At 43.7% G+C, this 27541-nt stretch overlaps 1 protein-coding gene across 1 annotated transcript; it reads right to left on the bottom strand.

Annotated features, from left to right (window-relative positions):
- Positions 1–6322: 6322 nt before the first annotated feature.
- On the bottom strand, positions 6323–23780 carry syt14a (synaptotagmin XIVa; the record flags this gene model as incomplete). The annotated part of the gene is made up of 7 exons (XM_080850016.1): positions 23666–23780; positions 19184–19402; positions 12218–12489; positions 10120–10569; positions 9527–9713; positions 8512–8568; positions 6323–6636 (listed from the first exon to the last, which is right to left on the bottom strand). The coding sequence occupies exons 1-7, from the start codon at positions 23763–23765 to the stop codon at positions 6323–6325; spliced, it is 1599 nt and encodes a 532-aa protein (XP_080706142.1). The 5' UTR covers positions 23766–23780.
- Positions 23781–27541: the final 3761 nt, after the last annotated feature.

Below are 27541 nucleotides of genomic sequence, written 5' to 3'. Positions count from 1 at the left end.
TATTTCAAATTGATGGGAGCGCATTGCAAATAGTCGATTCGGTATTGAAGACTATTATAAAAGTGCCAAAACTTTCTCCTAAGTACCTGCAACCACAGCAACACTAGCTCCACCTACTGGTCGTAAAGGAGTAGTACACACCATGGAATTGCCACATCCCTGACATCAACAGTCAACTTTTGTTCTAAATTTGGCCAAAAAACATGACAACACGGTGTTAACGATTTCCTATAATATCGAAGTGGTTCTTAAAGGCTTGAGAACCAATGCAGTTAAATGGAATCCACTTCAACTGAACATGTATTCTGCAGTCTTCTAATAGCTTAGAAGAGTTTTTGCATCATCTGCTGCTACACTAAGGAATTTAGCTGTAGGCTACAAATCGGGTTCTTATGTGTGTGAGTGTGTGTGTTCCACAGTAAACACAAGAAAGCCTTCCCACACAGTTCTGTAACATCCAAATGATGGATAATTAAGTACATTTAAAAGTCTTGACCTTAAACGTGGGTTGGTTAAATGTGTGTGTGGGCAGATATGCCTGGTTCCTCGTTGGCACCATGTTCCTGCACATATTTTTTCACGTGTATATTTATAGGTGTGCCAGTGCACATAGAGCAGCACAGAGGAGGGGAATGTTCAAGTCTAAGGTTGGCCTGGCACTGATTATTACGCCATGAGAGCATAATATATTGCATACATGTTATGGTACTTTTAGCTTTGGAAACACACAGAAGAAAATATGTTATAGTTTCTCACTGTTATATACATGTAAACAACATATTGTTCAATGGAACTAAACTGAAGCCAGAGCTACCCTCATATATTTGAATAGAAAATATGTTTTCTAAACAAAGTTTGAGAGGAGCCCATAGGGATGCTTGACAGCTGTTGCACACCCCACTTATGCTTTCTAGGAGATTCAAACCCGCCTTATCTGTCTGTCACGTCACATGCTCCAGTGTGGCAAAGTATCCCACCTCCTCCCCATTTTATTCCTTTTCACTAGTAGCTCTAAGCTCACATTACCCCTTATCCATAGTGGGCATGCTCACATACAATCTCCCCTATAGGCATCCCAGGAGCATGGCCAGCTCCCAAGCCGAACATGCTTATTATCGGAACTCTAAATCAAACATTCCAAAGAGAAAACTAGTGAAAGGTGAGTTATCGGAGTTAAGTACTTTTTTAAAAGATACTTCAGAAAAAAACACACAGACAAGTGATTCACCATTAGAAGCATTTGTTTTTCTCCTTTAAACAATGATTTTACATACAAATTTCACGTTTTTCATAAATTATCACATAAGACATTTTTACAAATGAAATACAAATACAGAGGTACATTAACATACAATGAGGTGACATCACTTCATAGGAACGCTTCTGAGAAAAAGTAAGGCACCGATCAAATCGGTGGATAGAGGCAATTTGTTCAAAGGAAAATAAAATGAGACATAGAAGAATCTATACATGACAATACATAATCAATCAAAATCAGCATGACCAAGCAGTGCATATAACATGTACATACAAAGTTTTGCATGTGTTGAAAAATACATTAGTGGGAACACACCTTGTGAAAGTATACGTATATATTTTTGTCTTTGAAAGTGTTAAGAATGGTGAATAGTGTGTATTGTGCTGCCTGAAATAGCAACCCTGGTCTTCCTGACATAGTTCTTGTGTAATGCTGGTGTTTGTAAATTCCTGTTGTTATCCACCGCAGGCACTTACAGATGAAACTCAGTGGCCTCTCTTTGGTAACAAAAACTTAAATCAAAGGACTCAGCTTGTCTCAGCTCTCATAGCGGGAAAAAACACAGAGCTTGAACTTGGGATTACTTGGGGTTCTCTGCGCTGGCGTTAATTAGCGGGAAATCTTTGAGTTGTACTCACACTCTACTCAAGTCATCAGCACTCTGCAGCAAATCCACGTTTATCGCAAAACTCTTATCGAGTGGCTAGTCTTTACTTGTGTTAGTCTGACAGGAATGACTTAAAAGCTCCCGGCAAAGTACTCCAAATGACATTTCTCACAAAGCAACACTGGCCCTGTCTGGCGGCAGAAAAGCAGTAAAGGAGAGTGCCAACGGCCAGCTAAACCCTGCAATTACTGAAGCAGATGACTCTCAACTCTTGTACCTTCTCTGGCATGTCAGTCTCGTGCAATGGCCTGATCATGATCTGGATATCTGTAAAGAAGGGCTATAGAGTGAATACTGCTGTGCTTACAAGGTTTGGAGACATACATACATCGACCGTGGCAGTATTTAGTGGTTCAGCCTAAACGAAAGCTTTAATTAGTGGGAGCTCATAACTGTCGAGAGACATTCTTTGTCAATAGTAAACATGGGCTAGCGTACTGATCATCTTAATCTCATGGACATCCTGTCACCCCATTCTGCTTTACAGTAAGCCATGCTCTCTTCTAAAGGGAAGGTTAAGGGTCGAGCAGGCCGTGTGGAGGAGGCTAGAGGCCGATGGCTATTTAACACTGTGCTTCCCCTCTGCTTGAGAGCAGCAAGAGAAGCCATAATCCTGCAGTGAAAGGCTTGGCTTTGATCACACCCCAGACTTGGCACTAACTCCTCACGGCAACAGATTCCCACGCAGCCCCACTACCTCTGACGCCTCTGCTCACAGAACTCCCTGAGCCCCCAGAGAGAGAGAGAGATAGAGCGAGAGAGAGAGAGACAGAGAGAAAGAGAAGACAGGAAGAAGAAGAAAGATCGAGAGAGAGAGAGGGAGAGACACGAAAGGGGGAGGGGTTGATTCTATTCCTGCCGTTAGGGCAGTGTTTGCATACTCTGCCTGACTTTCTTTCACAAGGTGCATTTCACTGTTGTGCTATAAGGATGTGCTTCTTTTTTTGCAGTCACAAAGGACACCAGTTCACAAGACTGAATCCACTGAATGTCCAAGAGAGAACGACACTAGACGTGCATCATTACTGACTCCAGCACAACCTAGCAACAACAGCACACATAGTAACAACACCTCCTATATATTTAGATTGGTATGCTCATTATTTCATGTTTTGGATTAATCTCCTTGTACCTTGTGGCTGGATAAGACTCTCATGTTTTTGTGTGTTATTTCACTACAAAAAAATTCAACAGTTTATCAATTACACAACTGAAAAAGACAAGTACGAAAAATAGGAACAACTGAACATAGAGGTCTACAGAACCATACCGCTCACAGAGCTTTGTAACGAGATACTGTCTTGGTTCATAAGTCCTGTTATCAATACAAAAATAGATAGGAAAAATCTATATAAGCGTATACAGTATGTAACAATTGATAAGTGAGGAGTTAACTTTTGCTCAAAAAGAATGAAAAGAACCATTTAAATTGTAAGATCACACAGAGATCATGACACATGACACATTAGAAAAGCAACACCAGCAAGCAGGCCACTTTTAGGTCACCTGTCACTAATATTTCTTCTGGGCTGCAGGAAACCTTGCTTGACATCTTCTGACACATGCCCACCACAAAATGTGTCATTATATTCATACAGTTCCTGTTACAAATGTTTACAGCTCATTGCCAGCTTACATGTTTTTTGTTTTGTTGTTGCTATAATATGACTACAAAATGTACCTGACATTATCGCCATTTGTTATATGCAGTCACCCATCATAATAACAAAACAATGTCATCAGTAAACATAAGTAAAAGCATGCATTCATCTCCTCTTGCTTATGCATGTAAGATAGGTCCATGTAATCATGTTATAATGCGTTCATATATCTGAGCATGTTCTAATATCAGGCTTAATCACAGGCATTATGAGAGACTGTAAGACATCTGTGGTACCTCTTAGGGATCTCATGAGCCATTGTTCTTCTGACACAGGCTTGAGCTTACCTGGTGTGACCAGTTTCGAGGGACCCCATGCAACACTCAGCACTGGTGTTGGCCTAGCTGAATAGTTTGAGTGCGTGAAGCGCTTTCCACAAGGCTAATGTGTTGATTCTGTTGAAAAAAAAGCTTAGAGTATGGAGAATGGCTGTGAAACAATTTCTTGTTTTTGAGACGTACTGCACGGCTGACTAAGAAAATAAAATCTTTAAAGTTTTTGCAACAACCAGGAGGATTGCAACACTCAGAACTTATTTGTAACATTCTTGAGTCAGATTCACGAGATGCATTACAAAACTGTATATATGCCAGCTTCTAAGAGAGAACTATGTGGGCTTTATGGCAGAACATGTCAAGTAACTAATTACATAACAATGCATTTGCAGCGGTTAGTCAGCATCACATTACACCAGCACTCTAGCTGAATCCTAACTACACAAAATGGGCTCTAGCTTCTATAAAATGAGTCTGTTTTCAATATGGGAGCCTGAACACATAAGCCAGATCACAAATGAGCGAGGCTCCACTAAAGTTTCGCACACTGTTTAGTGTCTTGCCACTCATTCATAAATGCAGACTATAGCGTGAGGCATTAAAGACGTATGTCGAAAGTGTTTTTTTGTTTGTTTTTTGTGTTTTATGTGTTTTTGTTTGTTTTCTTACAGTTCGACTATTGACTTTTGACTGACTGACTACCGAAAAGTGAGTGAGGACATTCAGGTCTGGCCTTGAAAAAGAAAAAGACACACTGGACCCCACACACAAGGATGGCAGCCATGCTTAACAATAGAAGTGTGTAGTGTAAAAAATAAAATTATAAGGCATGCAGAGAACATTCTAGGTGTGCCACCGTAGAACACAGCACTGTGTGGATGAGCAGACAAACCAACAAAAGAGGGAGAATGTAATTGATGTCACTTATTAGTGTCCCTTTCAGTAAGTACAAGTCAGAAAACACTCCTCTAAGGAACATCAATCTTTTTTTCTCTGGGTGGAGGATTAAGCCTTTCAAAAAGATGCAATGGAAAATGGATGTGTCCTGCTTTAAACTTCAAACATAATTTGATTGGCCAGGATTTGGAGTTTCTGTGAGTCATCCTCATGCACCACAGAAATCCCCACAAATCTTTGTGTGGTCACAGAGACCTCTGCAATCATCACAAAAATAGTCTTTTACAAGTCTTAGACCTGTTTCAGACGCTGGTGAGATTACTGGCTGTATTACTAACGTTTAGAGTGAATAACTCATAGCTGTGCACTGGTGCAGCTTTGTCATTTCAATCATTCAATCATTTACTTGCATTTTCCATTTCATGAACATACACCAATTCATCCATCACAGCACTGTTTGATTACTAACTGCTCACAAAAAGGCACATTTCAAAAATAAAATTATATACGCGTGATTTTGAGTGCCTTAAATATAATTACAGATGGGTTATTCTTTATTTTAGAATGTACAACTCTTGGAACAATAAGCCATATATGTTTAGAAAAAAGTACTACACTTTAAGTGCTATGTCTAAAATTAATATGTGGCTTTTTACCAACTGTTTGGTTTAAAAACTAACTTTAGAAACTGGGAGCACTGCTGGTGGAGTCATAACTTGCCTATGACAACAGAAGTTTGTATCATGGAGGACAGGCAAGAACTCTCTGTACACTGCCAAGGGCAAATATGATGCAAGTCTGTCCTTGAAATGTTTAGATTTGCTGAAATTCTTCGACTGGAGTTCACGCTGTGAGAGCAAGACTTAAGAGTTCTCACTGGGCTGATCTCATTTGCACAGACTAAAACATGCTGGGAATGTCCCAACACCTGTCCTCTGCCTGCGCCTCAGATCCGTGAGCAAACTCAAACCACTGGCTAATGCTAATCCCGTGAACTTGAATTAGCTGTCATCAGGGCTCAAGCTGTCATCTTTTGCAACACGGTGCAGTCTGAAGTGTGCCATACCAGTGACAAAGCTCTCAGATTCCACCAATATCAACACACACCGTATACTATCGGGACGAAAAAAAGTTTCTTGAGGAACCTGAAACCTTGGCAAGAAGTAAGCCTATCTATCTATATAACATTGCTTCAAATTCAGGTCAACAAAAAAATGAATACATTTAACAAATGAAACTCGAACTCATTTGCCTCTCAGAACCCTTAAGGCCACAGCTTGGCTTCATTTCCCAGAGTGCACGGCGGGACAGCTCTGTCTGTCCCTGAGCACCTCTGAGGCTCTGCCTGGTCGGTGTCCCCCACAGTCTCCATCCCTCCTTCCCTCTCCTCCTTAACTACAACCGTCCATCCATCCATCCATTTATCCATCCATCCATCCATCCATCCATCCATCCATCCATCCATCCATCCATCCATCTATCCATCCATCCATCCATCCATCCATCCATCCATCCATCCATCCATCCATCCATCCATCCTTCCTTCCTTCCTTCCTTCCTTCCTCTATGACTCCAACAGGCTGTGCCAGTGACAGACCTGCTGCCCCTTTGACTCCTTCATCTGTGTCCAGTGTGTGAGCTCGTCCTCGCCGGAGCTGTTGAGACCTAACGAGATCCAGCCGATCATCTCCTTGCGTTTGATGCTGCGCTTGTTGTAGACGGAGAGGATGAGCGTGACGTCAGAGAGCTGGAAAAGGGCCACCTGAAAGACAAACGTCTCCTTGTAGGTGGGGTTGGGCTGTCCGCGGCAGATGGACGTCTTGCACTTGGACATCTCCTGGCCCATGGAGTTCAGCAAGGTCAACTTGACAAACGTGTCTGGGAGAAGGCAGATGAAGAAGGAAGTCCATTAAATGAATGTCAAAAAAAACCTCACTTACTATACGGACAATCCAACACCTATTTGAGGATAGATTGCTAAAAGTTTGAAGAAGTGTATTTTAACCTAATCACTTGAAAAACATTTTTATGTTATTACCAACATCAATGGTTGGAAAACCTGAATGAGTTCAGTGCCTATGTTTGTCCACAAGATATGCACATATTCCTGAGAAATAATTATTACAACTAATTAAATACCATTGACAAACAAGTCTGAATCATTCTATCAAGACAATTTGTCTACATTTGTTATAATCTTGTGCTAAATGCCTTACTTTGATTTTTGCCTTGAACATGTATTGAATTTCATTCCATTAATTTTCTTATTCATTATTAGAGTTGAGGTTTAAATACCAGATCTGAGTGAAAACTTTCAGCGTGTCTGTCAGTCTTTAGTCTTTTCATTTCCATTAACTCCTGACGCCCAAAAGCTCTCTCTGACCAGAGTCTGTGCCTCAGCTCCAATGGCAGGAAACTACCTTGCTTTCTCAAACGCTTCAGTGAATGTGCATCACATTCGCCACGACTCCTTTTTGTATTTGTCTGGGCCTACAAATGTATTTTATGATAATGCAGTCTATTTTCAAAGTGTCAAAGTGTGTCAGGAATATGTCAAGGGGGCTTTCATAGTGTTGAGAGCCAGATGCTTTCTAGAGGCGTATCTGCATTGCTTTGAATAAAGTCTCGTTCCACTCTCCTCTCTCACATAAAGAGCCCAGCTGAAACAGGCTTGATTTTCTTTCACCCGCCAGTGAATGGAATTGACAGTGGCGCTGTCAGTTCTTTAAGTGGCCAGCGGCTGTGGAACTCTTCTTCAGCCATTGTTTTTGAATAAGCAAGTGTTGGGAGTGCCAATTAATGAGCGTGCAAGAGTGGCAGGCTGAATGCAGATGGTGCCATAATGACCCTGAATGCCAATTCCTGTTTCCTGTCTCAGTTATGTCGTCACTGACATCAGTTACTGACATGATGAGAAATTTACTCTAATAATCTATCTGATCATTGTTCACATATTTGGACGCCTTTTTTTTTGTGTGCAGTAAAACTGAACATACATTGACAGTAAGATTTCAGAGCCACACATTTTATGTGCATACCTTGTTTGTTTGTTTGTTTGTTTGTTGCATCGTTTTAGCTTTTTTAATACTGATCATACAGCTCCCACAGTCAAACAGAAAACACTGACCAAGCAACACTTTTGAAGTAAATATGAACTAAATTCTAAGACTGCTGAGATTACATCCACGGACTTGGGGACACCCCTGGTAGCCACGACACAATGGAATAAGCCATGTACCATAGCTAGCCAACGCACCTTACAAAGGATGCAGACAGGCTAGTCTACTGAACTGAACCAAAACACAAGACACATGCTACACAAAGACAAGCGATCACATTTCCCAGGCAACATCAAAAATGCAAAGCAGCGAGGGTCTGCAAGGAGGCAAGGCATCAGGGAAATGCGATGGTGACATTGTGGGAGATGGCACTCACTACTGTCCACACACGGTATACAATACATAGTAGGACACAGAAACAAGTGCAAAGCTTTACTCATGGATGGCCTACCTGGGAAAATGCCTTCTGGCTGATATCTACTTAGCCACTCTAGGGGCTATCGCTTACATAACCATCCATGAGGGAAACTTTACTTATCAACGCCCAATGATATGGTGAATAATGAGAGGAAGAGATGAAAACAGAGAGAGTGAGAGAAAGAGAGAGAGAGAGAGAGAGTGTGTGTGTGTCCAACACTGATAGTTTGGATAGTAGCCAGCAGACGCAGTTGATCTGCAGAGCTGACAGACTCACCTCTAATAATATAAACCTGTCCACCTATCATGTGCTTTAGACAACAGAATAGTCCATCTGACAACAAGGGTTGGGAAGCAGTAAGAGAAACAATGGACCAAGATGTCAGTAACAGGGTGAAAAGTTCAAGGAAGATCAGAGCAGACAGCCAGACAAAACAGAGAACAGCAACTAGGAGAGAGAATCCAGGTCAATGACATCACACAAGGCTTCAGAGTGCATTTCTGTCAAGGTGACTTCATGAAGCTCTCAAGTATGTTCTTTCTCCTCACGAGGCAGGGCAGCAGAGGTGATTGTGGGTAAAAACAGAGGGAAAAGTTGGCAGCATGTTGGTTGTGTTTTGATAGGATGTAATGGTCTCAGTCTGTACAGCACTTGCCTGAATAACACAGTGACCCAGAAGTCAAGTGTCCTTCAGTCTGTTTCATCATGCACATTCAATATTGTGTCTGTACTACACCATGTGAAAATTCCACATGGCGGACAAAACATTAACCATGACATGGTTATTTAGGTCAATATGAATAAGCAAGAGACCCTTGAATGCTTGAGTTTCCTCACATAATGGAAATTTACATCTAAATGTAAAGGATTTAGATGCTTGCTCTGACTGTTAACATTCACTTATTGTTTTGTCCACTCTTCACTCGAGTTACATAAATTGTAAGCTGGTAACATGTTTTAGTCACGTAATTTCCATCCGAGCTTTAGACAGTATATTAGTTGCCAGATACTCCACACCAAAGTTTACCAGTGGGGAGGAATAACCCACCACTTGTCAACACTGTTATTTCATTTGATATTAACCAAACCTTTTCAGTCTCTTAGAGTTATGTTGGAGTTATCCAACTAGACTTAAACCTATCCAACTACAATGGAGGAATACATTTAACATAATGTTCACACACGGGTGGAATCATATCTCCAGTTTGACCTTACACTTTGCTGATGTGGTCTTGGTGCCATTTGAGCTGCAGAGCTTGCAACTGGCAAGAAACCGCTTTAGCGTACTTACTGGGTGGCTTATTGGCAGCCATATTCTTGAAGTGGCTGCCTTTGATGATCTCCACGGAGAGACGGCCAGTGGTGGCATTGTAAACGAGACCTACCAGGATCTCTGGCGAGGAGCCTTGGCCCGCCGACTGGAATGAAGACGCACTCTCGCTGGACATCTCTGAGAGGCTGACCTGGGACTCACTGCCCTGAAAACAAAACAGGCAGGCAGATGCACAGAGGCAGATGTAGTTCATCAGTATTTTTTTTTTTTTTATGTCAACAGAACTCAGCTTAGGAATTCCCTTAAGTATTTATCAGACTTCTGGCCAATTTGTGACAGGCTCGAAAAAACATAAATGGTCTCTGTCAGTACATACATTTGTATGCACTAAAGTTATTGACAGTAGCCTGTAGAATGATGGAGAAAACCTCTGTGGCATTCCATAGATCTAGAACTAGGTCAAATGTCCTTGCATCCCTCATATAATCAAAGTTTTACAGCCATGAAAAAGTTGCCTTAGGACACATCTGGCCAAGTGCCAGACCGGTCTTGCTGTGGTATGGTCTTTTTGGAATCTTCCTCTCTGGGCATCACATGGTGCTGTAACTCACTGGTATAGTTGGGCAGGGGTCCAGTATGACTGGCACGGACATCTTGCCCTGCAGGTTGAGTTTGGTGAGGAAGAACACCTTCTCGCCCAGCACCTTCTCCTTCTTCATGCGGCGTATGCTGTACAGGCGGAAGCGCACGGCGTAATTGCCGATCATCTCCGTCTCGATGTTGCTGAAGCGGAATGTCTCTGTGAAGACTGGGCACGGGCCCTTCTGGATGCCCGTCTTGGCCCGCTGCTTCTTGGTGGGCAGCAGCACCAGGTGCACCTGCCAGGAGATGTTGCCCGTCCGCTTGAGGGGAGGGATGTCGGTGACTGCTGTGACCGTCACCGCTAGCCGCTGGTCCTTTGAGTTGTAGTCAAACACCACATCCAGGGTGCCGTACTGGGCCACTGGGTCTGGCTCGTAGCCCTTTGGGAGCTGGCCAGCAGACCCTCGAGCTGACATGTCCTGAGGGGAAGATTAGCCATGGTTAGAGGGTGGGCATTGAGTTAAGCATGCAAATCACAGAATTCCCTCGGTGTCTGAGTTGGAACACACACACACACACACACCACACACACACACACACACACACACACACACACACAGAGACACACACACACACACACACACACACACACACACAGAAACACAAACACACACACACACTCCCTCAATCCTCTCCCTCATTCCGTCTCTTTCTTCATTTTCCTTCTGTCCCTCCTGTCACTGTTGCACACACAAATACACACACACACACACACACACACACACCACACACACACACACACACACACACACACACACACACACACACACACACACACACACAGACACAGACACAGACACAGACACACACACACACACACACAGACACACACACCAAAATGAGTAAAATGCTGCTGCACATTACAGTCGCATTACTGGGCTTCACTTTTTAAAGCTTGTGACCATATGGTTATACAGGGAAATGTCTTTTTAATAACTTTTTATGCTACTCCTGTGGCTCCTTTGCCAGGCAACAGGAGACTAATGTAGTCTTGGTGGTGGCGGCAGAGAAAAATAAAACAAGGAACAGGGAAAATATCACCCGGCTACGGTGCAATATGCTGCATAAATAAACTTTCCCTCTCGGATTCTCATGGCATTTTTCCCTGTTTCAGCACGGTTACCATGGTTTCTTCCACAATGAGCTTGATACTCACAGCCTATCTGCATTTACTTGTGCTCGTTTGGTATTGCTTAAAATCACAGTGTTCATGTTTTCTAAATGGAGTAAAACAGCAGTTTACAGTCTGCAACACACAGTAACAAATGTGATCAAATGAATCAATACGGTCAAGCTAAATTCCTTTGGGAAATGGACGTGTGTAGGGGAACATGATTTCTAATGATCGCTTGAACTGGATGCTCACTAAACCAGAGAAGCGCTCAGTCCTGTAGCTGTAAGGAGGACTTGAGGAAAGCTGCTTAACCTTCTGTGCTGTGATGACTACTGAGGCTGCCAGAGAGTACTAATCCATTATGGAGCAGGTTAGTGAATGCAGCAACATACTGAATTATTTAATCAAAGTGAACTCGTTGACATGAAACATAAAGAGACATGCATAAAAAGTGAAACAGTTATTTAGTAAGTCCACGTGCCCTGGCACGAAAGGACCACACTTGGAGATGTCACAGTTATATCATGCCCTTGATCAGTGTAATACCAATATGGCAGATATTCAAAACTGATTATGTTGAATTTTTAAGAAACCAGGCAGCGTGTAATTGTTTCTGACAAACTGAATTATATAAAAAGGGATCAAAACATGATAAAAAAAACATTTTTTGTTGACTGAAACATATGCCTAATAAATGGATAGATGTCAAGACCTCTATGCATCACTGAAGTTAATCAGTATGGTATACAAACGCGCATGTGACCACATGAGGATTTTCATAGTTAATGTTAGCCTTCAGGTCATTTTATACTATCTATCCTTACAAGAAAAAACAAATCAATCACACCATTTATGTAGTAAACAAAGATGTGCTGAATTTATAAAAAAAAAAGGATGCAAACATAGAAAAAAAACAGGCTCATCTGGGGGGTGGCGGTTGCATTTGGTCTTACCTCGGGGCTGAGCACGGCCGTGCTGTCGCTGGGCACGTCCTCCTCGTAGCCCTTGGTGAGGTAGCTCTCTGTCTCGTGTGCGCCGCTGCCCTCACTTGGGCACTTGCCATAGGAGTGCCGCGGGCTGTCGCTGTTGTGGGACAGGCCGCATTTGGCATCGCCAAGATCGGAGGGCGTGCTGGACATGCGCGGCGAGCCATCCTCATCCATGTAGGGTGGCGGCTGGAGCTCGTCCAGCGGAGGCGTGCGTCTCATTCGCTGGATGCAGTTCGCTGTAAGGACATACGGGGATAAAAGTACGAGTTCCTTAGCCATCAACACTCCAAAGCCTCGTTGCAGATGCAGTTGAGTACCATAGGTTATATGTATAATGGTAAGTGTGTGATGTGCTGTCATAAGACAACCATATCAGAAACAGCCTGAAATGTGGGTGGGAAATATTACAGTTAACTTCAGTTTGAAACTTCTAAAGCAATCCAACACTTTGTGATGGTGTGCTTCAAAGTAGGTGTGGTGATTCAAATATGGGAGTAGGAGGCAGCTCTCGTAAGCCCATAGGCATAGCCTTGTCAGTAACGGATTTCATCCTGATCCACTACTGAAATTGAATTTAAGTTGCATCCAGACATGTGCCATCATAAAAAAGTGAAGTCCTATCTGGCCCCAGAGACTAGGATTACATATTGGTGTGATATTCAATAATGCATTGTGAGTTATGTTATACACTACCCATACAGACCATGGGGACAACACTTCATGTGGTGTCAATACAGTATATCCACCACAACCGTTACATTATTTTAAGCCAATGAGGCATGAGAAAAGCTACGACATATGGGAATGCTGAAATCCCCAAAATAGGCTGAGATTGGAACAAAATATTTCACAACCATGCCTCAGTGTGTCATGCGTAATAAGACCACTGTGACCAAAGGGTTGGCAAAGCATGCTGTTGTGTCAACCATTTTGAGTTATTGTCTGTAATAACCCTCACTGTCACTCCCTAACTGATATAACTCACATAGATCTTGCAACTAAACACAAAGCATGCAGTTTGTTCAGTCTTCACTGTTTGCGTACTCTTAAGTGCACTGATTGTTTTGTCGCAATTTTGAACAACTTTATTTGATAATACGGCTAGTGAAGCTACTGCACTGGTGAACGCAAGAGGATTATTTGACGGTAAAATGCCTCATTTGTCAGGAGTGATCATGTATGAAAACCGAAGCAAAACTCAAGAGAAAAGGCAATTTTCTATCAGTCTCAATGGATTCTGACTTCTTTTTTTGGGTAAGATTAAAATAAGGCAACTACTCCCACAACGGTACTCTCATTCAAACATGAAGCTCGACCTGCTTAAATAAAACATCAGAGATGCAAGCTGTAAAAAATTAAGCAGTGTACATTTTAACCATCCATAAATGTTTTTTTCAGTATCCCCCCTCTAAATGATTCAGCTGCCCCCTAGCCATCCCAAAACATAGTCCTTAAATGAGCTCCCAAAATAGAGAAGTGTAAGTGCAGCCATCTTCATATGGCTCTGGCCTCAATAGCACCAGTTTCACTGGCCTTCCCCATCAACAAATCCCCCGTCCTACTCAACAGCGCTCTGCAATGTCGGAGAGATGACCCAACGCGCCTCTTGGCATCAGTGATGCATCACACATGCGAACTCCATTAAGCACGGGCGGTGGAGTGTCACACGCACACTCACACAAACACACTGCGAGGGAGCGGTGGAATGCGCCGGTGACCGCAGGAATCTGCTGCCGATCAGGACGGGAGGCACGTAAGGTGACCTCATCCAGCGATTATCGTCTGGTACCCATTAGCACAACCCCACTGGGATTCAGACCAGCGAATAAACCCAAGACCGTCATAAACAAGACTGGCCTCAATGGCTCACAGAGCACAGGCAATAAAAAGCCCCAGTTACAGTTATATTCTCTTTTCATACCGGGCGAGATTGTTATTCTTAATGTCGACTCTTCAAGGCCTCCACACTAAGAATACAACAGCATGAATAACAACCACTTCAAGAACTGTGCTGCCTTCACTGCCTTTGTCCTGCCAGAAAATTATAAAGTATAAAGTCCAGTTCTGTGGCAGACAACAAAAACTACCTCCTTAAGTAGGTTTACATGTTTTTATCCAGGATCTATAACAGTGACTCCTGTTGTCCTTGTCCCAATAAGTGGTGTGAAAGTGACTTCTGCCCATGCAATATGCTCTCAAACTCAACACTAACACAAGCGCAGCCTCAACTTGAGATAGAGCGCACTTTTTTCCCCTTCTAAAGACTTCAAAATGGAGATCTATGTGGGGAAGGCTTCCTGCCTCGGCTTTGAGTGACACAGGGGGTGGGATCTGATCAAAGGCGAGCAGCCATTTTGAACCCCGGGCTGTTTTGATTCGAGCCGGGGGTGAGCGCTCCGTCGGCGCCGACTGCGCTCGGGCTCGCTAATTGGGACTGTCACCGTCGTCCCGTCCCTCGCTGTCACACTGGCTCATCCTCTCCCTGCCTAACGAGGTGAGGATGACAGGATGAACCCTTCCTTGCCTCCGACTGAGGCATTAATGTTTGACACCACATTTAAGGAGGGCTTCTTCTCATCATTGGCCTCCTCATGACACTGAGAGGAGGGCTGAGGAGGAGGCTGAAGAGCTGCTGGGGATTTGGGAGGTGCTGCTCACCCGATGCCAGTCAGCACTTAAGTGCTGGCAGGGAAAATTATAATAATGCTGAACATTAGGAGCACGAATGACATCTCAACTGCCTTACAAGGTAGTGCAGTACGGCAGCGTAACCTTGAGACCTACAGATAGAATATTAGTGATATCTAACGTGACCTGGCTGACTGACTGCTGCAACAAAATGGATGATGATGTGGTAGCTTATGATGTCACAGTAGTTAGCATATTGCACTGAGAAAGTACTGGATGCTGGGCAAAGATAGAGCTGTAAACTCCTACTGCGCACCTGCAACCTTAGTGCAGTTGGAGAGAATGGAAGTTGAAAGAGAGCTGTCTGCAAACGTGAACAGAGGAAGACCAGACAAGTCTTATCAACCTGTCAGCGTGAATGTCAACGGCGTGTGTGATGCTGTTAGTGTTCTGGCTTGTCAAAGGAGTCAAGACACTGGGTGGAAGAATCACAAGTAACATAAAACAAAACCTTTCTGGACCCGACCAAGGCAGAGGATAAACACTAACACTGATAGTCACTGGAGACACATGAAAGGGGAAGGCTGGCGCACTCTTATTCCCCCTGACGACTCGAAGCTTTGCTGGGATCCAGTGGTTGCTGTGCTCCAGTGTTTTCAACCTGCAGCTCTAAACCTCATTTCTCCTGAGTGCTCGTGGTGATGCTGAAACCAGCCTTGGCCTCTCAGCATCTGCGGCAGTCTCCTCATGTATAATACACATGGCCTCCGGCTAAAGCCCTCCAGCTCTCTCTGTTTCCCCCTCTCCCTCTTCGTCTCTCTCGCTCTCTCTCTCTCCCTCTATCCCTCTCACAAACACTCACATGAGCACAGAAAGAGAAAAGCATGTGGCAACAAGGCATCAGTCTCCCTCTCATTCTCTCGCCACCTCTCCCTCCTCCACTTCCTTTTACTCCCCCTCTCATTCACCCATCCCTCATCTATTTGACAGCCCCCTTAGTGCAGTTGGAGAGACAGGCAGTGAATTTATCTCATCTTTTCTGACAGGTTCGCATGGATAAAGACTCTTAGCTCTCCCTGCTGTCTGCCTGCCTATCTGGCTGGCCCTGGCACACAGCGTGGGGATCATTTCTGTTCTCCTGCTTCGTCTGAGACACACATCGAGCATTTTTCTATAATTCTTTTTTTTTTTCTTTTCTCAACCCCTGATTCACAAATTTACATTTTCAAACAGCCCGCACTGTTTCACATTCAAATGCAGTGTGTTACCCAAGCCTCTGATTAATCCACACCCAGCTTCATTCCTGGCGTCCTCCCTGCTAACCTGATGTCTGGATGGGGGGGGGGGGGACCCTGCAGGAAAATGGCCTCCTGTGCATGACTTTGACTGAGGGGGGAAAACAGAGAAAGGCAAGAGAACATGGCTGCCAGAGCATCTCCGGTGACGCGGGGGCAAAAGAACACCGCAGCCTGATCTCACTCCACCCCTCTCCTCCCCTCACCCTCCCTCCATACCCTACCCCAGCCCAGCACCCTGCAGGACTGCCGGCTGGCTCTGACATGAGGAGTCTGGGCAGGGTGCCCGGACCACCGCTCTCCAGGGGCGGGAGCTGGCCCCAACCACCTCAGGGCTGTCAGAGAGAAATGGAAACCAGCTTTTGTTTTGCACTGTGTGTTTTGCAGGGGGACACAGTGCTCCTTTCCAGATTCCACACACATGAAAAACAGAACAAATGTGCGTTTCTCAGAAGAGGCATTATGAGGGGGGAAATATATATATATAAATGTACTAAAGAAGGTCAGGGCTGTCACAATTTCCCTCTGATGTTCAATATCAGGTATTCAGCCATGGCTATATCTGTGTACCTCATGAAATTAAGATCTGATCCTCTGCCAGAACAATGCAAAAGCTTTTTTCCCCTTTCTTTCTTTCTTTCTTTCTTTCCTTCTTTCTTTTTTGTGCGGCTACACTGAGACCAGACTGGATTTGAAACACATTGGGATCATCAGCTTGGCTTGTTTGGTAGAAGGAGTAAAAAGGCTCATAAAGAGGACTGGAGTACGAGCTTACCACACCTGGCACACATAATCCGGTGCGAAACAAAAAGCAGGAATCTCAAGTCGGCTATGGGGCCCCGCTGATTTATGTGGTGCCAGTGTTCAAATCAAAGAAATGTGGACGCAAAAGGTATTCAGATGTGGCTAATGCTATTTAACGATTTATAAATTGGTTCAAGAACAGAGGGTCGTTGTTATCAGAACATGCTTGCTAAGGTCTGTTTCAGCTACACTTTCTGTGTAACTGCCGAAGCCATTACATAGATAAACTCATTCTGACTGCAAATGATCCTAATGGGACTGTTAATAAACATCACTGCGCAATTAATGAGCTCCTGTCCCATCACATCCATCAAATGCCACCCCTCCTCATCTGCAATTCAACACATTTTTTATGAAGAACACACGGTAACTTAATCAAGCACCTGTACACAATAATGTAGGCCTTAGGTCCAGAACATTCAGATATGGAATTCCTTTACAGTACTACACAAGCCATAAATCAAAACCTGTCCCACAGCGAGAGCTCTCACTGTTAGAAAGACCCAGGAGTCCCCCTAGTGGCAACTGATGTAAATATCAGATATTTGCCATCCAGTGTATTTCTTTAATGTCAGTTGATTTATAATGGCCCCACATCCATGACTCTTAATCAAAATAGGAAATTTCAGCACTGATATGCTTAGGTGGTTTTTAAGGTGTTATTTGTGGCTCAAGAAATGGTTTCTCTGCAGGGAACCTGTTCTTGAGACCTTTCTATATTTCATATATTTAATGAGGGCCAGACCTTGTTGTTTTGTTCTGTGAAACATTCTCATCCTGCAAACCTGTGTTGGATTAAACTGGGGTCATACTCAGTTTACTCATGCTATACACAATCACCAGCTTCTAGGCCGCATGTGCTGCAGAGATTTGACTGATCACAGGGTGGCTGGCGGCTTTTTGATTTATCTCTTAAATTAATTCTCCTCGAGAATCCCATCTAAACAACAAGTGTGGCACCTCTGAGACCGACTTTTACACTTTCATAAAAGCAGCAGCTTAAAAGTGAACGTGACAGACTGCACAGGATTAGTGTGATATCACTGGGGGCACAGAGAAGCTAAATTGCAGAACTGAACAGCTTGTGGAGGCATCTTTTAAAGGGATCCTATTCTGCTTTTCAGGTTTTTTACCTTTCCTTTGGTGTTATATAGCTTTATTTGCGCATGTCAATGGTATACAAAGCTGCTAAAGCCTTAAGTACACACCAGAGGGAGTAACCCTCTCCCGCAGAAGCCACTTTTCTCAGCTACCTGAAACGCCTTGTTGGAATTCCAGCCTTTTCCTCTGTTACATGATGATGCAATCTTGTAACACAATCCTTATTACCCAATGGCAATGTAATTGTCCACAGAGCTGACCAGGCACGTTGACCCCCAAAATATTATAAATATTTATATAAATAATATTAAATTATGAACATTGAAAATAAGCATAAAAGGCCTCCTTTAAAGTTAAGGAAGGGAGGTTAAGTGTAAGAGGAAACATTCCAGACAGTTATGAGGGTGAGGGGAGGTTGCTTTATGATCAGAGAAGGACTGCACATGGGTTACAAGGCTAACTGGCAAAGGAGGATCTGTGCCTTTCTGAAAATACATACAGCATCTTTCCTCAATAAATGAGGTTAAATGAATTGCTCTTTGCTCTACAATACAACAATTTCTCTGTCTGTCTCCTTTCCTCTGATGACTACATTGCAGTTTGTTTTGACTGAGGCCAATAGACTTGTCAGGTGAAAGAATATTTGGCTTTTGCACTATTGACTTCACAGTTGTGACCAAGACTAAAATAATAGGGTCTGAAGAGAAATCGGTTGCGTAAAAGGAAACCATTTTGTACACATGTAATGATGGTATCATATCATGAAAGCACAGTTCTTTGCATTGGCTCAATATAGGTGCATAGTGGGACCCACTGTGTGTTCTAAAATAATTTCTTTCCACAAACATAGAGTTTGTTAATTCATTCTAAAGTGCCAGATTGCCTACAACGTGTATGAAAATATTTCTATGAACCAATCGTGTTTATTCTATTGCTAATTTAGATGCCACATGATGAGACACATTTTTGTATTATATTATCCATCCATTATCCTTCCCTTTCTTTACACTAGCCACCACACATGCGTGCACCCTTCCTATACTAAAGTGTCATACTGACCTCTGACCCCCTTCATCGGTTAACCTTATGTTAGAAAACTCACCGTCCTCGGCAGAGGCCTCGCTGCTGTACCCATCATACTCGGCGGTGAGGGGGCTATACTTCTGACGTGTCTCCCAGCCATAGCCCTTAGGGTGGCACGCGCTAGCCGCACCGCCACGCAGCCCCTGGGAGCGACTCACAGCCTCCTGGTACTTCCCCAACACCTCGTCCTCGCTGTCCGACGATGAGCCCTGGAAGTCCCCATCAGGAAAGGTCTTATCTGGGAGCAACACGTGGGAATGAAGAGAGATCATACAGGGAATAAGTCGGAATTTAACCACTTTGTCTGTGCTACATCAAATTAATCCTTTTCAGACTAAATGCAACAAATATGTCTTTCAGATATGAGAGTGGTAATGACAATTTCGCAACACTGTGAGGGTGAAGTTAGTGAGCTTCAGTCTGGAAACAAAAACAAGACTCAAGAAGAAGAAACCTAACCAACTGCACTGCAGTCTGTTAAACACTAGGGTTCAGCAGAGTCCCTTTTACTCAGCCCTTCAACGTTTCCCAACCACAATTTCTACAGTGGACAGTACAATAGAAAACATATATTTTTTGAATGACCCAAAAAACAATCCGAGGTGCTCCACTAAGAAGGCGCCGGCCGAGGCAAAGACTAGACAGCACCTGCATAAATATTCATGTAGGATTAGGGACACAGTCCATCAACTAGGCCTAGGGCTCCTCCAGACGTGTACATATCGAGAACACATTGTCCACCAGAAACCTAAGCCCATGTTTATCTGTGGCGTGGGTAGAGCTTATCTGTCACCCCAGACAGTGAAAAAGCCCAGGATTTTTTTTCTCTCTCTTCCCCCCCCTCATCACAATGTATCTTTCTTGGCCTTTATGCCAATTATTTTGAGCCTTGGTATGAGGGCAGGTCTAGGCAAATTAAAGTCACACAGGACACACAGATCATTGGTTTGAGTTAGTCCCCGTCTCTAGTCTTTACTCAGGCCTAAACAGCACAGAGGAATGAACATTAGTCACTCACTTCTGTTACTCTGGATACTGCCGCTCTGCATACCTCTGATAGAGCAGGAGAGTTTGACAGAAGCCTGCACTGAGAAAGCGGTGAGATCCTGCAGCGCTAACCTTTCAGGTAGAAGTGAGGGGAAGGGACATGCGGCTGGCTGAGTGGCAGAGAGGAAATGACAGGTCCAGGCAGGAAGTCAGAGCGGATTAGGCCAATCGACAGACACTGGCAAGGCAAGAGAAGCAGATCACACAGCAGCGTGCCATTAGGGCGCTCAATCCCTCACCTGGTCTCCTGGTCCTGTCTCGCTTTGGCCTATCCTTGGAGCTGGATGAAAGGCGTTTGATTACTTTCTCCTGTGTCCACTCACGCTTAGGCAACTCGTCCTGATTCTTGGGCCTACCTGTTTTTAAATCTTCTTGGGAAACCGAACTTTTCTTGACAATTGATGAACCTTCAGGAGTCGGGGAGCTTCCTTTGTTATTGTCTGAATTGTTTATTTCTTCAGAGCTGGTCTTTTCCGCCCTTCGCAAGGTACTATCCTTCTCTTTGGGGCCATCAGGAGTTTGGGACAGGTCGCTGCCTGTGGAGAAGCTCTCTGTGGACTGGTCCGTGCCTGTGCTGTAGTCTGTGGTGTAGGCATCCACAATGCGGCTGGACTGACTCAGCGAGGTCTTGCTGTTAAATGACGCCTTCTGCCTCAGCTTGCCTCGCTCAGGCACTGGGTTTCCCTCCTGGGCTGATGCCCCCGTGGAGGGATAAGGGTCCAAGGAGGCCTCGAGGGCAGCTGCCTGCCTGGCTGCAGCCTCTTTTTCAGCCGCCTCCACCTTCCACATCCTCTCGTGCCCCTTGACCTGTACCTTGTGGATCATGGTGTTGACCTGATCCGCTAGCTCACCACTCACATTATAAGTGACATCACCTATGGCAAAGGCCATCTCGTCCACCGTCTCTGAGACGGAGTCCAGCATAGAAGAGATTGAGGGTAAGCTCTGCTGGAAGCTCTTGAAGAAAGCCATGGCGACACAAGCAGCAGAGCCTCAACTCTGCCTGGCTTGAGGGTTTCCTGGATCTGTTGTACAATGTGATGGCTTTCAAGAAATGTTCCTCAATAAAGTGGGGATTTTCTTGATGGATTCCAGGTCAGTACACACATGGGTCTATGTGAAAAAGACAGTCAGCTAAGAGTTTAACTAGGAAAATCAGTTGCCAGGTTTAGCAAGCTAAGTTAAGTTAAAAATCTGTAAAAACTTCACAAAATCATTCCCATACACAACTTAACATGCTAAGAGACCTACCCAGCCTACTATCTATATCATCAAATCCAATCCTTGGGGTCTAACTGTGTCCTTTTATATTTCCATATGAATTTACCAAACGGTATCACAGGCAGATCTCATCATTGGCACATTTAATGAAGGACACTGACATCAAATCGCTACTTATGGACAGTGTGACTATTTCGATTTCGGTCCCACTCTCTTAAAATAAACGTTAGACCCAGTCCCATCAGAACCTGCCGAGGGAAGGGAAGTCCCACTGGAGGGTGTCCAAAAAAGCACTGGGCCTCATCTACATGCAGACTGGAGCCAGGGAATGAATCACAGTGGGATTCCCCAGAGCAGCCAGCTTCAGCAGCCACCTCTAAACCTGATCGGACATGGATTAAGTTTGAGTGGTCAGTCACCAGTTGCATGGTGTGATGAAAAGCTCCGAGAGCTGGATGCTAGCAATGATGCTCCCGGGCAGACTGTGATTACTTTTAGCCGATTATTATGAACAGCCTTGTGACAACCACTGCTCACAGACAGTGTGAGACACTTGGCAGAGACTGTTGAAAGACTGAAGACTTTATGCATGCCATTACAGTCGCAGTGGCAAGGGACACTCCATGATTGACTCCTCTGCAGCACGCCCCAACAACTGCCCTGCTCTGGACTGCGGCCCACACTTCACTAATGCTATGCAAATCCAGTGTAGATTTTTTGGAAACTAAATGATACAGAAGACGCCATCTGGTTTTTGCTGACGCTAACATGATGCTGTCATATTTCTAGCACAGACTGCGTATTTGACAATGTCAGGCCAGTCACCATAGATTCTCTATTGTGCTGGCAAAATTCTTGTGTCAATTTTTTGCAAACAATTTGAAATATTTAATGCTTTTAAATAATGAACGCAATTGCATGGGTTTTGTTATTATTTCTGTTAGTGCATATGCCATGGGTGAAATATCTAGGGGCAACCATTGTAGACCTGCCATGGAGCCTAGTTGAATTCACAAGCGTAGAAGTTTATTAAGCACTTACAACTAACCCAGCACGCTGCACACCACGTTCTAACTACCAATCGACAGAGCTAGTCGCCAGCTCCCTCCAAAGTATCTCCCTCTGCAAAAGTACTTCTCTTTTCTTCTTTGCGTTTTCATCTCAAGCCCTATTTCTAATTAAAAGACCCTTCACACTTTATGTGTGGCTCATACAGCAAATATGCCTTTCGAGCTGACAGTACATTTTGATGGTTTTATTGGAAATGTATTGTAAAAATATGCTATTAAACATTAGTATTTGATTGTGAAAATATTCTTTCTTTGTGTTGATTCTACATTTATTCCACGATTTTACATTTAAATATCCATTATTACAGGCTTCAGTCTTAGAAACATTTTTTCCTAACTGAATGACAGCACTGTTCACAACTATTTTGCAACAAGAGCTAATTTACAAACACTGGCCAAACAGCTTAACCTACACACTGCTGTCACAATCACAAGCATTTAACTGGTTTTAAACTGCACAGTGAAATATGATTTCTTCAGAATAGTGTAATTTAAACTTTTGAAATATAGAAGTAGAGTAGTAAGCCTATAGACACGTGCTTGGAGGTATTATGCACGTCCGTGTGGTCTCAGTGTGTGTTTGAGTGTGCATATGTGTGTGTCTGTCTGTCACTGCCAAAACTCTAGAACACGCACGCCTCCACAGTTAATTTGATACCCTTTAGAGAATGCTGATTACAGCTCGGTTACATCTCGTCTGAGATTCAAGCAGGCATTATGTAGCCCTATCTTATTCTGGGCCATCGCTGAGAACAAGGCTTCGGCCAACCGTGGGCGGCTCTGATTTCAGATGACAAGTCTGAAGTCAAATTTTCAGTTAAGAACGGTTCAAGACAAAACAGACAGATGGACATAAAATGAAGATTACTAACATTTCTAAAGACAGGCGAAGAAGAACACCCATGGCAAATCTTAAGGACACATGAAATGAACAAACAGCTAGAGGAAGCGGCTGACCAGCTGTGGGCAGCTTCACAGGTCCAGATGTCTTTGTAAGTAAGTAAGTAAGACTTTATTTATATAGCACATTTCGTACAGGAGTTGCAATTCAAAGTGCTTTGAGGGATGAACTTTAATGTTTGACCTTTTATCACATCCAGACAACAGAACTCATTAAGAGCTCTGTTTGCCTGAAGGACCTCAAGCCTCAATCACATGCTCACCTTGCGATTCCTTGCCTTTCCTGTAGTCATCGAGGCACGGCAGAGGCCCAGCGTTCTCCAGGGACAGCTTGTTGTTGAGGTATAAAAAGAGCAGGATCATGAGAACGATGAAGACGCCAACGGCCGTCAGGAACCCCAGGGCCTCGGGAGACACTGCATAGAGATGGAGAAAGCAACGAGGAACATGAATCATCTCAACTCATGGCTGTCTTAATTGGAATAGGTACAAACAAGTAATTCAGCCACTACCCATTTAAAATACCTTAGAGCAGCAGTTTTTTTTAATAGTCCTTAAAACTGGTTTTTATATCATGCCACTAGCCGGCCCGTTATGCACTATGTAGTGCTGTGGTCATAGACATTGTCAACCCAAACGCCCAAAGACACCAGCTAACCTGCCAACGATTAGTGCCAACAGTACTGGTTTTTGCCTTTTAGCTAGTGAAGTTACTAGTTTAAACTAAAACTCGTCAAGATTCAGGACATCAAGATGCAAGAACGGCATGTGGGCCATGTTGTAGACTCAGTGGCACTTGTTTAGATGACATGCACCAATCCATGATTACACATGAGGTGTTCCTGACCCTTGACTGGCATTCATAATGAGTCAATATCACATTATGAGACTGGCAGCCCAGACTCTGGCCCTAGACAGAGTTTTGGGGTGTCACTGTGACACTCTTGAGTGACACAAGTCTCAGGTCTAATGTCTGAGTGAGCAATTACAAGATGGCAACTTTCAATTAACACAGTGTAGGCTTTTTAGGAGCTCACGATAGCATGATAATGAACGTCGACTAATTTTGTAAATTATCTATCTATTATCATTTCACCTATGACCTTCCTGAGAATAGAAATTCGACAGCCATAATGAGTAAGCCACGAGAGGATGGGTTCTGAATATATTTCAAAATCACAATTTTTATCATATATTTTTGAGGTCATGCCTATTTATTTATCTCCATCCGAAGTGTGCATCTAAGCACCTACTCCAGTTGCAAAGTCATGCATAACTTGGAGGCATTGTCTCACTGGCTCTGATTCAAAGACTGAACGCAATTTGGTCTTAGATTACAGAGTCAAGGCAGCAGAACGTCTCACTAGAGATTGGAATGGACAAAACACAGACAGAACTGTCACTCACTGCTTTAAGAACACCGGCTCCTTAATAGAAAAACAGAGTTTCATTCCCTTGCTTCAGAGGATCCGACTCTGTCAATAGATCTGTTTTGTTGATTGCTCCAAGGAATTCACTTGAAGTGCTGCAATCTAGTTAAGTTCCTTATAGAATGGATGGAAAGAAGTCTCGTATTTGCCCGCAGTGAGTGCGCGTTGAAGGATGAATATACAATGTTTGTGTTTTTGTGATGGAAATCAAATCTATCCCTAAATGAAAGAAAATACCTGACTGAGCAACCTCTGTTTACCTTAATTGTATGGTTTCCTTGACAAAATGATGAGCGAGAGCACAGTTTGAACCAAGCTAATTTAAAAAGCATATCCAGGAATATTAGAGGTACAAGTGTGGTGTTTGAAAGACCATCAATTTTATATTATTGGTATTATTTCATGTCCCTGAGTGTTCCATCAATTGTGAGGGCCCTGGCAGGTGACGGCTTCGTCAATTTCAGTCATCTACAACCACTTACAATTCTAGGTTTTCCAATATGGTAGTGAAAATAAAATTTGGGGGAAAAAGGCCCATATTCATGATATTTGAGAGGAAAAGAGCTTTTGTGATTTAGTCCTGCACTAGGTCTACTCCAACCCGGCAGTATATAGGTATGGAACAATCAGACCAACGGGTGATGAATTTGAAGACAGAGATGAAAGCAAGGCGGTGGGCAAAGAGACAAGGGTTCTGCGGAGCGAGAGAAGGGGGTTAATGGGGATAGATGGAAAGGTCGCCCCTCAAGACATGATGGGACGGTTGCCATGGAGGCTGTCTGCACAGCGCTCGGGTGTCGAGTTCCTGCAGATGCCTCTGATTAGCCGCTAGGCTGTCTTTCAGTCTCTGCTGCGGCTGACTCATAGGGATTTGGGCTTTTTGTGTGCTGCTGAACAACATGCTCCTATTTTGAGGTGTGCCTAATCGCAGACTTTGTACAGATATGAAATTGTAAAAATGTGAGAAATTGCCAGGCCAAGTTGGTATTTTAATTCAAAAGCTCTCTCAAGCTCTGAGTTTTTGTTCAACTGAAATCAAAATGGAATTTTGCCTTTATGTATCTAATGGACAACTCTGGCCTTCACCTTTGCCTGGCTCAAGTCACCAGTCTTAGGTGTCTACCTGATATCTGTCCTTGGGCTGACTTAAGGGCACACGTCTCTTGATCGGCCACTTGAAGACAGATCCTGTTGTTTTGTGCCAACATTCAACCAGATTAACTCAATCACACAAGTGAAACTCAATCAGGCCTTTCATTGACCTTTGCCCAGGCAATGTGTCATGCGTCCTGCTTTCTGCTAAGTAGAAGTAATCATGGTATATTACTCATACAGCTCATTTAATCAGAGGCAGCCTGAGACCACCTTTCATCTGCTAATGAGGACTCTAGCACATCAGAGGGACCACATGAAGCCAGGGCAAACCAAATGACATTAGAGTGAAATGTCACAGGCTTGTTGCTTTAGACATGTGGATAGGGTCCATATCTGTGCATCATAAAGTGGACGAGTAGAGTTGTGCACAACTGCTGAAGGAGGATTTATTGCTGTTTTTTGCTGGTGAATCTTCAATTAACTGATTTAAAATTGAATTGACTTGGCTCAGGTCAACTCAAGAAGGCTGAATTGATCATTCATAACAAGCCTGTCGTCTTGTTATAGCTGGCACTACTTTTTAGGTTTTCACCTGAAAATAAATATCTGTCGTAAATATCTCGATAATAGGAAAACAAATCATACCTAAACATGGTAGTGTTGAAGAGGCTCTTCTCTAACTATCTAAATTTGATGGCAATGGATCAGGAAAAGTAATACTGTTTGATCCATTTCGATATTGCCAATCCCATTACAGTGAACATGAAAAGTTGCTGAGCAGTTCAAAGCTTTATGACCGTGTCAGGTTAAAAAATGTACAGTGCATTTTTACTGTGTGTGTGTGTTGTGAGTGTGTGTGCATGTGTGTGTGCGTGTGTGTTGTGTGTGTGTGTGTGTGTGTGTGTTCATGCGTGAGTGTGTGCTGTGTGTTTTGTGTGTGTGTGTGTGTTGTGTGTTGTGGGTTGTGCATTTTGAGTGTGTGTGTGTGTGTGTGAGAGAGAGAGATGGACAGGGGGAAACCATCCTTTTTTCTGAGATAATGGGAAAGGAGAATTTTATTGTAGTAAAGTAACCGTCCATCAAAACAGCCAATCACTGCACATCACACTGGCACTGTCTAAATAATTCAGATGGAGATGCAACAGAATCCTGTCCCTAGCTCTCCCCCTTACTGTCTGGGAAGATGTGTTTGTGTGTGTGTGTGTGTGTGCGTGCGTGCGTGCGTGTGTGTGTGTGTGTGTGTGTGTGTGTGTGTGTGTGTGTGTGTGTGTGTGTGTGTGTGTGTGTGTGTGTGTGTGTGTGTGTGTGTGTGTGTGTGTGATTGTGTGTGTGTGTATAGGGCTGCATGGAGATGACAGACGCTCATCTCCTATCACTCAGAGTGGTGGAGAAGGTCTCTTCTCGGCGTCTAAACTTATGCCAAGGTCTGGTAATTAAGGCTGTTGTTCCCATCTGGTCTGGCGGCCGTGAGGCCGAGGGCAGCCAGCTCCTGTTCCAAGGAACAGTAAAGGTGATTACACAGCCGCCAGAGGCCCCTCTCAGCTGGAATACACATGCCATGGTCACACCAGGGTGCGGACACTCATGAATTCCTATTGGACGTTTGGGTTCCTT

This window comes from Sprattus sprattus, assembly GCF_963457725.1.
Source record: "Sprattus sprattus genome assembly, chromosome: 13".
In the NCBI taxonomy this organism is placed as follows: domain Eukaryota; kingdom Metazoa; phylum Chordata; class Actinopteri; order Clupeiformes; family Clupeidae; genus Sprattus; species Sprattus sprattus.
This window is presented reverse-complemented; position numbering and strand designations above follow the sequence as displayed.